Source organism: Chiloscyllium plagiosum, chromosome 28 (assembly GCF_004010195.1).
Source record: "Chiloscyllium plagiosum isolate BGI_BamShark_2017 chromosome 28, ASM401019v2, whole genome shotgun sequence".
Classification (NCBI taxonomy): Eukaryota; Metazoa; Chordata; class Chondrichthyes; order Orectolobiformes; family Hemiscylliidae; genus Chiloscyllium; species Chiloscyllium plagiosum.
The window spans coordinates 21,790,138-21,802,965 of record NC_057737.1 but is presented as its reverse complement, the minus strand read 5'-3'; the positions used below and the strand labels follow the sequence as shown (position 1 = coordinate 21,802,965).

Genomic DNA, 12,828 nt, shown 5'->3' with positions numbered 1-12,828 from the left:
CTGCTCAAGGACCAAAAATAGTGGAAATGGGCATTTTCACAAGTTTTTGAAATGATTTTATCAGAATAGTCATTCTGATAGATAATTTTAAGACATCCTATCTCAGCATCAAGCTTACACAATGTAAAGATGGCTAGGGTTCTCTATTCACAAGGTTGCCTATAAGATTATTCCTGATGAAGGGCTCCGACCTGAGACGTCGATTTTCCTGCCTGACCTGCTGTGCTTTTCCAGCAACACATACACACACGCACACACACAACTCTGATCTCCAGCATCTGCAGACCTGTCTCCTGTTTATAAGATAAACCTTATACTGTGTTCAATTGTAGAAATTTCAATGTGTACATTGACCAGTGAATGCAGGTTTTCATAAGATGATAATAGAGAAACCATTAGCAAATTTCTCAACTAACAGGCCAAGGAAAGGAAGCTTGTTTGATTGCTCCATTTCAATGGCAAATTTGAGCACAGGACTGATCTTATAAAGTTGTGGAACGAGATCCTTGGATTTGGCTGCAGATTTAATTTTTGCAAACGTGTCATCAACCTATCAGAACTATGCAGACTTAGAGGTTAATGGTCATTCCATCAACAAAGATGCCAGCAAGAGCTGGACTTAGAAGGGATCCCACAGCAACATCATCCATTTAAGCATGCATAGTTGAACTGGAACTGAAACTGACCTCAATTGCACAAATTGCTAAATTCATGGACGGATAAACACAGATCAAGAAACAAGTGACACAGCTAGATTATCATGATAAAGAATCCCTACAGAGTGGAAGCAGGCCATTTGGGCCATTGAGTCCACACCGATCCTCCAAACAGCATCCCATCCAGGCGTACCCCCTTACCTTGCTCCTGTAACCATGCATATCCCATGGCTAATCCACATGATTTACACATCCTTGGATACTAGGCAATTTAACATGGCCAATTTAGCATGGCCAATCCACCTAATCTACACATTTTTGGACTGTGGGAGGAAACCAGACCACCCAGAGAAAACCCATGCAGACACAGGGAGAAGGTGCAAACTTCACACAATCGCTAGAGGGTAGAATCAAACCCTTGTCCCTGGTGTTGAGAGGCAGCAGTGCTAACCAGGAAGTCATTGTGCCGCCCTAATATAGTGACATAGTTTAAATGATAATGAGTTCTTGGAGTGGTACAATGGCAAATAAGTTGGAAATGACAAAACAGCTCATCGATATGCTATTGCTCTCAAAGTTCAGTTCTTGAATGGTCTTCATTCAGGCATAGACATAGTGGCCTGTAAGGATGAATTCCATCATATATCACCACACATGATTCCACTCTGATATGTAACAAACACCTCTAACATGGCTTTTCAGTCCTATGGAGTGGCAGGTCCTATAGATAAGACTTGGAATCATCATTGAGCACAGTATGTATTTTGGTCACGGAGAGACTTCTTCTGTCTATGCTAACTCCAGTCTGTTTGCTGGGTTTACTTACATATAACAGGGAGAGAGAGGAGAAATGGTAGGGTTGGTGGGGGGTGGGGGGGGAAACAAGAGAGGGAGAAACAGAGAGAGACTGGGAGAGAAAAGAAACTATATCAGAAAAAGTGTCCTCCAAAAAACGTGGAAGCAACTGAATTGGTGAAAACTTCTCAAACAGGTTGCCTACCTCCCACACTTGCTCCTGAAAGGTTTTCTAGTCCTTCTAAACAAGCATAATCCTGATACGTAAAGGAGGAAAACCACTGCAAATAGAAAGTATCTTGTGCTGGCATTGAGGCATGTCAGTATTAGTCTTCAATGGGAACCAGTCAAGCCCCAAAGCCAATGAAGAATGGCTAATTGAGCAATCCAAAGGTTTGTTGGTGCACGTGGCAACAACATCCTAGCAAGAACCAGCAATTTCACAACAGATTAAAATTGGGTTTGGGGAATATATTGACAACATATTGAATGCTGAGCCTTTATTTTGTTGGTGAGTATGGAGGGAGGAGAAAAATAGTCTTATAACTCAGGCAAACCTTTCAAATTTGAAACATATGCCGCTTGTTACCAGACTGTAAACACAACAGCTATAAACCATTTAAGTAAGGAAGTGATTTATTAGAAAGGGATAGAAAAAAAAGGTTAAAAGTTTAGTCACCTGCATCATTCTAAAAAGGATTAAATACAACATTTTGATACTTAGCTTACATTTATTCTATCCTATGTACAATACATGCCAACACCTGGGCATGTGGTTTATGGAAATGTTCACTCAGGTGCCAAATATTCCTAACGAGAAAGGGACAAACATGGAAATAGATTACGGTTGAGTAAATGAGCGAAGGAGAGAAAGAGAGTTAAAAATTCATTACTGTTATTCCATTGTTGGCACATAAGGAAAACCAACCATTCTAAGTTTCAGGATTGATACGTTTATAATGAAAAAAAGTTATCTATAGTCAGCTAAATAGATATTTTAGCAGACCAAAATAGGCAAACTCAAAATGTTCAAATTACAATAAAACTGTTAAATGAAAAAGATTCACATCTCAGAACTAACAAATCCAATGAATAGAAGCTCCAAGATAAAGTTTTTAAAAAGTCACTTTTTACAAAACTTCACATAAACAGAATTTATTCCATGCAGTACAATGAAAAATGGTTCATTGACATCATGTAGCAGAAGTTTTATATTAAATGGTGGATTATAACATTTGGGCATTTTGGTTCAAGTTCAGGAAGAGAATATGAAAATTCAATGTACAGCTGTAGCAACATTTAAATTTACGGTAGTTTGCTTCAGGACTAATTATGTTACTTCATTAGACATCACAATCGTCATTTTCCATTACAATTTTGCAAAAAACCAGAGTTTCAATAATTTCCTCCTTTTTTGGTCCAAACATATTTCATAACACTATCCTATCATAACTTTGTTACATCACTAAGACCGTATGCATAACAGCAAAGATGCTCAGATGTGTTAAAGTAGTAATGGCTTATCTCTAAATATGAATTCCAAAAGCCAAAAGAAATTGACTTTATTTAAAAGGTCTTAAAAGTGTCAGGATTCTTGAAGAATAAAACAAAGAATACAGTAAATACTTCACAAAGATGGGGGTTGATTGGAAATGGTTGCTAAAGAAAAGATGTTCTTTCAAATGATTGCCTTTGGCTCTTAACTTGGCACCCAAAAACAAACAATTATGTTTGGTCTAGCAATTATAAAACTAAGGTTTTACCTCTTTTAAGACTGCCCCTTCCAATCCCAGTCCCACTTTCTTTACCTTTTGCAGGCTGATTGCCATCATACATCTTCCCAGCGAAGGTGAATTTAACAATTGGCTAAAGAAATTACTTCTCATTTAGTAAGGGTTTGGCCCTTCAGCTTTCTCATTTCAAATTTGAAATGAGGTACCTTGCCTTTATTTTGCATAATCCCACGCATTTAGGTAAAGAATTGAAACCTTATGAAAATCGGCCAACCAAGAAAAGCAAGTTCATGATCTTCAGGCTATGAAGCAAAACTAATTCAATACCAGTCTTTTACACTGCCAATTTTAATTTCAGTCATTCCAAACTTCATTCAGTAACTCCACTTTCCCTTTATTTAATAATCTAAATTTCCTTTGCATTAATTCAGGACTCAAAATAAATGACCACCAATATAATTAATACTTTCTTTTTGCCACTGCTTTTTAGTGGTCCAAAAGTTAAAGCCTTACTATTCTTCCGAATTGATTGCTAATTTTAAATACTACATGGGTATGTTCCAGTCAAAGAACACATTAAATGCATCCTAAATTTTGTTTTTACATCGCAAGCATAAGTAAAAACAAATACAGTCCCATTCAACTTAAGTGTTTTAAAATGTTTCTGCAGCCATCTGGTGTTAAAGAATAGGACTTCCCAGTACACCTTGTGCTCTTCTCAGGATCAATTTTTCAAAAATGTACTGTCAAGGTGCAAGATTTTGCATGTCCAACTCACAGTATATAAAATACTGAAAATAGATTGAGATTTAGATTTTGCTCAGGGCCCAAATGCAAATTAAACCACATGGTACTGACAGCTTTTGTTTTACTTATAGTTCAATATGTGATTCCACTCCAGCCCTTGACACTTCCACAGGCTTCATAAAGATTCCTTCCATTACTTTCCAAGAATTAAACTGGTTTGAATACTGCATGCCATGAACTTCAAGTTGGCCATTTATTGGTCGCCCATATTGTTCTCCTGTAATGGACAGCAGGACTTCTGTAGCAGTATGTTTAAACCTCACCGGATTTTTTCGTTCCCAATATGTTCCACTACACATAACAGTCCAATTATCCAGGCTATCTCCTTCTCCATTCTCACCAAATGCACTCACCTCCTTTATGAGAGAAAAAAAAGAAAAAATATTAATACAACCTCATTTGACCACATTTAAATTGAAAATTAAAATATAAATCCACAAATTATGGTGCAGTATGAATATAATCCTTTGTTTTTGTACTCAAAAGCAAACAGAAAACAATAAAGGCTCACTGTGGCTAGGACTGCTATTTGCAAGTAAGTTAATTCAAAATAAAAAGAAATAACATAATACATAACAAAATTGCGCTAAACCAGCTGCAACAATCAACCGAAGTGGTACAGAATCTTAAATTCAAAATAAAATGGAAATAGCAGTGGGAAAGAAAATCAAAACAGATATAGCAATTAAGACTTTTGTTTTATTACAATCTAGAGGCAAGTAGAAAAATAAATGAACTAACGCAATACTGGTGCCTGCAACTTACCAATATCTCCAAGTTAAATCATATCTTGGACTGTTAAAAGATTTTAGATCATAAGTTGCCAATTTTGAAAAATCCAACTTCTGTGAAACATCATGTAATGGTGCTGCACCTTTAAAATTTAGACTTTTTTTTAAATTGAAAATTTATGTAATGAACTTCCATCAGTGATAATATAACAATGTTATAATTGTAGGGAATAGAGTTATTATTTTACTTGCATGAATTCCCATTATTGAATGTCTCCTATTATTAGAACACTTGCAAAATGTGCTTGGTTCAATACTTACAATTTCCTAAGGGTTATAAGGCTATGTTTCTCAGTTCCTCCCCTCAATACCTCCCAGACACACACTCCAATTTCACTTTGCAATTGTCACGATTCATTCCTAAATGTTGCCTTAGGTAGAAAAAGCCACTTTATGTTGCAAGTGCAACCTCAAGTGTCAGTCTTTTTTTGGACATTCCCTTTGTTGCTCTCTAGTGCCATAAATAAAGTTAGGGAACTACCATCAGGTTTTTAACTTGTTAACATATTCCATATTTAAGATTTTAAGAACATATATAATTTATAGCATTTGCAGAAAATGGAAAAAAAGACTTTTGTTTCAGGAATAATTTATTCGCTACACTTTTCTGGCTTGGCATTATAATGGATTGTTCAATGAGCCAATTTTCTTGTATTGAAGTTATGATTGCCCCAGAGCAATACCATAACTCAATAGTTTACCCACCTTATTAATTTGGAGTCAGTGTCTTACATGCTCTCTGTACAGAATTCCTTGATATACGTTAATTGTGCTGTAAGTGAAAATTGTCCGTGATGCTTTGCTCCATCGCAATGAGAGAGAACAGGACATTTAAATAAAGCATAAAACATAACCTATTAAATTTATTCACCAATATAACATTTATGAGATGTATAATACACCAATAAATGGAAGCGCTCGAGCACAGTCTCCAGTAATTTCACTAAGGGTGTCTTAAAATGGGCTTTCAAGTTCATTTATTTATTTCAATGCATTATCATCAACATGGAATTACATTGACTGTTAACACAGTTAGTGCTGGCCTCAGGAAAGCTGTCCCTGATTTACGGTTATGTATGGAATATCAACGTTGGAATGATAGCATTTACAACCAAACATTGATGTACAAGTTGTACTCAAAGCTAAAGTGCATTTCAGACAGAATATGATCCTAACCAGATGTGCAAGAAAATGCTTTTAATGTAGAGCATCTTTACACCAAAGTTGGAGTTATCAACAGCTGGTACATAGCAGAAAGTTTGTGAAATGAAATTTTTTTCAAACCACTGAGTATTATCCGACTGTACAAGGGAGTGTATTGTAAGAGAGTCAGTCAAGCATATCTATACTCAATCCGTCTCTTAGGACAGGTTCCCAAACAATGGATCATGAGTCCCATGGGACAGTTTGTCAGTGCCCTAATTGGTTGGTTAATTTAGTGCATTGACAAGCTAACTAGTTTTCCTGGAATGTGTTCATAATGGACACGGAATACAGGGAAAACTAGCCATTTGGATACAGAACTGGCTCAAAGGTGGTGGTGAAGGATAGTTTTTCAGACTGGAGGCCTGTGACCAGTGGAGTGCCACAAGGATCGGTGCTGGGCCCTCTACTTTTTGTCATTTACATAAATGATTTGGATGCGAGCATAAGAGGTACAGTCAGTAAGTTTGCAAGTGACACCAAAATTGGAGGTGTAGTGGACAGCGGAGAGTTACCTCAGATTACAACAGGATCTTGACCAGATGGGCCAATGGGCTGAGAAGTGGCAGATGGAGTTTAATTCAGATAAATGCGAGGTGCTGCATTTTGGGAAAGCAAATCTTAGCAGGCGTTATACACTTAATGGTAAGGTCCTAGGGAGTGTTGCTAAACAAAGAGACCTTGGAGTGCAGGTTCGTAACTCCTTGAAAGTGTAGTCACAGGTAGATAGGATAGTGAAGGCGGCGTTTGGTGTGCTTTTCTTTATTGGTTAGAGTATTGAGTACAGGAGTTGGGAGGTCATGTTGCGGCTATACAGGACATTGGTTAGGCCACTGTTGGAATATTGCGTGCAATTCTGATCTCCTTCCTATCGGAAAGATGTTGTGAAACTTGAAAGGGTTCAGAAAAGATTTACAAGGATGTTGCCAGGGTTGGAGGATTTAAGCTATTGGGAGAGGTTGAACAGGCTGGGGCTGTTTTCCCTGGAGCATCGGAGGCTGAGGGGTGACTTTAAAGAGGTTTACAAAATTATGAGCGGCATGGATAGGATAAATAGACAAAGTCTTTTCCCTGGGATCGGGGAGTTCAGACTAGAGGGCAAAGGTTTAGGGTGAGAGGGAAAGATATAAAAGAGACCTACGGGGCAACTTTTTCCCGCACAGAAGGTGGTACGTGTATGGACTGGGCTGCCAGAGGATTTGGTGGAGGCTGGTACAATTGTAACATTTAAGAGGCATTTGGATGGGTATATGGATATGGGCCGGGTGCTGGCAGGTGGGACTAGATTGCGTTGGGATATCTGGTCAGCATGGACGGGTTAGACCGAAGGAGCTGTTTCCATGCTGTACATCTCTATGACTCTATGGAGGAGATACATTGAATAGGCAGTGTGGAAAATGACACAACAGCCCTAGGATTGGCTTATACATGTATGTGCAATTCTTAGTTCTGAGGCCCTATTAACTGTTGTGAACAAAAAAAATTGCCCTGCTGTTCTAATAGGAAATGTAGGGGAGTTTTACGATAGATATTCTAGCTAGGTGAATGACACACAATAGTTACCAATATTGGCAATTCTGAAGGAGGGAAAAGGTGACACAAGTAGTCAAATCGGACCAATTTTGGGAAAAACAAAGGTTCTTGGAAATTCCTCCCAGTGCAATTAAACAACATTCAAAATGTCCACTGCTACCCATTTTACCTCTTTCTTTGTTTTCAGAAGAACAGGAAGCTCTTAAGCTCTGGAAAAGACTGCATCTGTTCTTCGAGTTTCAAAGAGAAACCAACCTATATCTTTTAAAGGCACAATTAACTAAATTCCAATCATAATACTTAGGAACTTTTTAAGTCTTTCCTTTGTGTTGCAGCCCACGCAGGGGATTTTGCATGACATATCACATTCAGGAGGAATAGTTATGTCTTAACTGTGAATTCAATTTTCTACTTCTAGATGAAACAACAAGACTTCTCTTTCTGACAGTCACCAATCAAAATGCCAAAGGAAAGCGTGCATGAAGAAACCGAAATTGCTGAAAAAGCTCAGCAGGTCTGGCATTATCTGTGGAGCGAAATCAGAGTTAACATTTCAGGTCGAATAACCCTTCCTTAGAACTGATAGTACCGAGGAAATGTCAGTTTATATGCAGAAGGTACTCATGAAGAATTACTTTGCAACTGTTTCTCAGCTGTCCTTAAATTGTTCTGATGTCTCTTTTCCCAATGTAGACACCAATCGTAGTTTTTTCAAAAGGCAGATGCCCAATCACATATAGTGCAAAGTTAATGAAGCTGAATATGTTGTTACTGAGTTGATGCACATGAAAAAAAACAAAATTTGCAGAACACAAACTGTTATTGCACACAGCAGCAATAAATAATAATTGAAGTCATGGCACTTGTCAATCTCAGGCTCAGGAATAGGTTGCAAGATTGTTTCCAACTGTGATTTGCTAAACAATCAATTACAGAAGAGCTGAGAAACAGTTGAATAATAATTCTTCATACATACTTTCATTGGGCATTTTGTTAAAAACCAGACTACCTTTGCATGCTTAAACCTCTAACAGGAAGACAAGGAGTCAAATGATGCAATAGGTAGGACATCTAACACATCTGACTTGACTGTAAATTTGTTTTTATATTTCTTGGTTGAAAACTGGCTGAAAATATGAGCTGATATTGTCACAGCAAGGGAAATGACATCTGGGACCAGAAGTAGCAGGGCATTTCAACTAATTAGATCAAAGAATTGTTAAATTAATAACTGATTACAAAAACTGAGAAGAAACAGTAAATTAGAATGGGTGGATTCAGTGCTATATTAGATACCAAAACAGAAGTGAGAAAAAAATTAAATTGAGTATAAGAACCTATCAGAACGATGACTCGCATTTATATCATACTTTTCAACACAACCAGATATTCTGCAGCACTTAATGGCCAAGTATTTTTAAATGCACTCATTGTTATAATGTTAGAAATGAGGCAGCTAGTATATGCTCAGTAAACTCTCACAATGTGATAATGACTACATCATTTTTGTTTTGTGATATAGTTGAGTAATTCATATTAACCAGGACAGAGGGATAAAGAAATTCAATTTACTGACAATGCTCCCACAAATAAATATTGATAAACAACTGCAGAGTTTATCTTTTTATTGCAAAACAAAACCACCTTGGAAACTCAAGAGGAAGCTAAAAAAAAATCAACTTTAAGCTGAGATGAAGATAAAGGTACTAATATATGTATAAATGTATATACATAAAGCAGGGTTTCTGCACTTTCAGTAAATAAAATTTGATGACCTTTCCACATTGAAGAAATTGTCAATGAGTTTTATGCAAAATATTGTTGCAAGTGAGTCTCAATGATAGATGTGCAGCATTATTTCAGACAATGTCTTATCCACAAAGTTCTTGCTCCTGTTCTACCTCATTTACTGTGCTGTAGCACTGGATGAGGCACCAAAAAAATCTGCAAGTGACACCAGCAAACACAGCTCTCCTCAAATGAAGAAAGCAGAACAGGAGCAATTAGGGAATCTGGTACTACGTAATCAATTATTGTTAACACTTCTGACACTGTTCAAAACTGCCAATCAATGACTGCAATAGAAGGGATCAGGCAGGAGGAAAACAAAAAGAAACTAAACAAGTTCCAGACATGCAAAATGAAGCAAAGAGTTATGGAGATGGGAAGTAGATTTTGAAAAATAACTTTGGTAAAGGATGGAACTCAACACAAAGTCGGTAGAATTCCTTTTCTAAAGATATTAGCAAATCAGATGGATTTTTAGGACAATTGATGATACTTGTCATTATCCCCATCTCTTTGATTAGCCTTTGCATTCTAAATTTTATTAAATTTCAACTCCATCAACTGCCATGATGGGATTTGAACATGTCTCGAGGACATGAGCCTGGGCTTCTGGACCAATAACATTACCTCCATATCATAGTTGCCCTGAACTCCTGAAAAGCACATGCATTCAGCATTAACCTTTAATTTCATTACTACCATGATACAATAGCATTGAAACAGTCAGTCATTATACAGGCAAGAAAGCTTAGTCCTTCTGAGAAAGCTTAAACCAGAGTTGTTCATGGTGCAGTTTTATGACTACAAGCTGGAAATGTGTTGCTGGAAAAGCGCAGCAGGTCAGGCAGCATCCAGGGAACAGGAGAATCGACGTTTCGGGCATAAGCCCTTCTTCAGGAATGAGGAAGGTTTGTCCAACTTTCCTCATTCCTGAAGAAGGGCTTATGCCCGAAACGTCGATTCTCCTGTTCCCTGGATGCTGCCTGACCTGCTGCGCTTTTCCAGCAACACATTTCCAGCTCTGATCTCCAGCATCTGCAGACCTCACCTTCTCCTTTATGAATACAAGGCCCAGCAGGCCCTTGTTGTGATACACTGAAAAATTTGTGAGCACACACCCCTAAACTCCAGATATACTCCAGCACCATTTTCGATTAAATAGATAAAAGATTATCTGTAACCCTACCTCAAGGGAAAGTAAAAAAATCATTAAAGGTCAGTACATTTTTTTCCAACTGACATCAGTCAACTATAGATTTGAATCAGAATTTTGAACCTATAAAGAACATCTATTATCAACTTTCTCCTGTGCCTCAGGAACTTCATTTGCCCTGTGGCTTTTTGGAGCCTGTTGTGCTGACAACACAAGTTTACAAAACACATTTTCCTGCAGTCAGTGGAGGGAAGCAAATGAATAAACATCGCAAATTATTGCTTCGGCTTGACACCCTGACAAATATCAATCCTACCATAAAAACCTTCTGTTGATCACCACTATGTAATTGATGGTACTCGGTTTGTGCAATATTGGAAAACAAAAGATATCTGTCCCTCTCAATGATGCATTTATTTTAGAATTAATGCAAGTTCAAATTAACTGCACAACTAGGTGTCCTCAAGGTATGGGATAGTCACTATTCAGAAGTCTGGGAGCTGATTGCAATGAGTGTGAAATCTCACCAGTGAGGATTGAGGCTTACGTAATCCAAAAATAATTACGTTCATGTTAATGTAAATGCAAGGCAATTCATCATTGCTTCCAAAGCATTAGACAAACACTTTCCTCAAGGGTTCCATTGAAACATTTTAAAATGTTAAGCAAAATGAAGAAAAACCTAGCATAAAGCTTGTACTATTTTAACAATTCCTTCAAGGTCAAGGTACTGGTTTAGAATAAATATTAATGAGCCAAGCATTTAAAGTGTTTATGATGCTAAATGTTTCCAGATGGAATTTCAATCTCTGGGTTCTCAGTTTGATGCCAGAAAATATTTCAAAGAAATGGAGTTAGACAATATGTACATTTAAATAGTGTTATTTCTTCTTTTGGACTGTGGAACACAAAAGTAAGCAAGGAAGAAAAACAACTCACATAATGCGTTTCAACTCACATAACACGTTCAAATCATTTGCAGACAATGAATTATTTTTCAAATATTGTCTTAAAAACAAAATGAGTTAATTTGCAGTTAAATCCCAAAAACGAGGAGGAGATGAATCTACTTTGGTGAAATGGGCTAAGGGATGATCAGTGGACAGGGGTTAAAAGAACTCTCCCCTCTTTCAAAAGGTTAACGTGCTTTGTTAATGACAAAGCTGCAGCACTGCCTCACAACTGCAATGAAGTGTCAGCCCATAATCATTTGACAGAGAAAAATGCTACCAATGAAAAGACGTCATTTAGGTCCACACAGATTGTTTTGCAATAGATGTAAAATAATAGACAGATACAATTCAATTCCAAGAGTTGGTCAAGGGAAATTTCAAATGCAATTTCTAAATATAAAAAGGGACAAGAAAGCTTTATAATAAATAAAATACCAATGAACTAACCACAGGTAAAAAGTGTGGGGCTGGAAAGGCACAGCAGGTCAGCCAGCATCTGAGGAGCAAATACAGCAGAGGCAGAGGAATTGGGAGTAAGGGATAGTGTTTTTACGGGCAAGGGGGTGGGGGGTGTAATCCAGGTAACTGTGGGAGTAAGTGGGTTTGAAATAGATGTCTGTGTTGAGTCGGTTACTGGAGATGGAGACGGAGACGGAGAGGTGAGGGGGGGGGGGGGAGGTGTCTGAGATGGTCCAAGTGAACTTAAGGTCAGGGTGGAAAGTGTCAGTGAAGTTGATGAACTGTTCAATTTCCTCATGGGACGATGTGGGAGCGTCGATACAGGTATCAATGTAGCAGAGGAATATGTGGGAGATAGTCCCAGCGTAACTGCGGAAGATGGACTGTTCCACGTACCCGATGTTTTGCCACCTACAATCAGGTCCCACCTCCAGAGATATTATTTCCCTCCTTATCTGCATTCCGCAGAGACCATTCCCTCTGAGATTTCCTCCTTAGGTGGACTCCCCCCACCATTCCTGGCACCATCCCTTGACGCCGCAAGAGGTGTAAAACCTGCGCCCGCACCTACTCCCTCACCTCCATCATGGCCACAAGGGATCTTTTCACATCCGGCAGAGATTTTCCTGCACATCCATCCACCACACCTACTCTGTCCATTGCTCTCGATGTGGTCTTCTCTACATCAGGGAGACAGGATGCCAACTCATGGAGTATTTCAGGGAACATCTCTGGAACACACACATCAAATAATCCCACCGTCCTAGGGCCGACGACTTCAACACCCCCTCCCACTCCGCCAAGGACATGCAAGTCCTGGGCTGCTTCCACCACCAAATCCAAGCCATCCGATGACTGGAGGAAAAACATCTAATCCTCCACCTTGGGACCTTTCAACCACACGGCATCAATGTCGGCTTCACTAGTTTCCAAACCTCTTCCCCACCCCCACCCCCT

General features: G+C 38.4%; 1 protein-coding gene across 1 annotated transcript in view; it reads right to left on the bottom strand.

The window, feature by feature from the left end:
- Positions 1-2,590: 2,590 nt before the first annotated feature.
- The window catches only part of LOC122564033 (stromal cell-derived factor 2-like), a 28,581-nt gene continuing 18,343 nt past the window's right edge, over positions 2,591-12,828 (bottom strand). Inside the window, exon 3 of the mRNA XM_043718488.1 lies at positions 2,591-4,347. Within this exon, the coding sequence (XP_043574423.1) occupies positions 4,057-4,347 (291 nt within the window). The 3' untranslated portion in view covers positions 2,591-4,056. The remainder of the gene's footprint in view (positions 4,348-12,828) is intronic.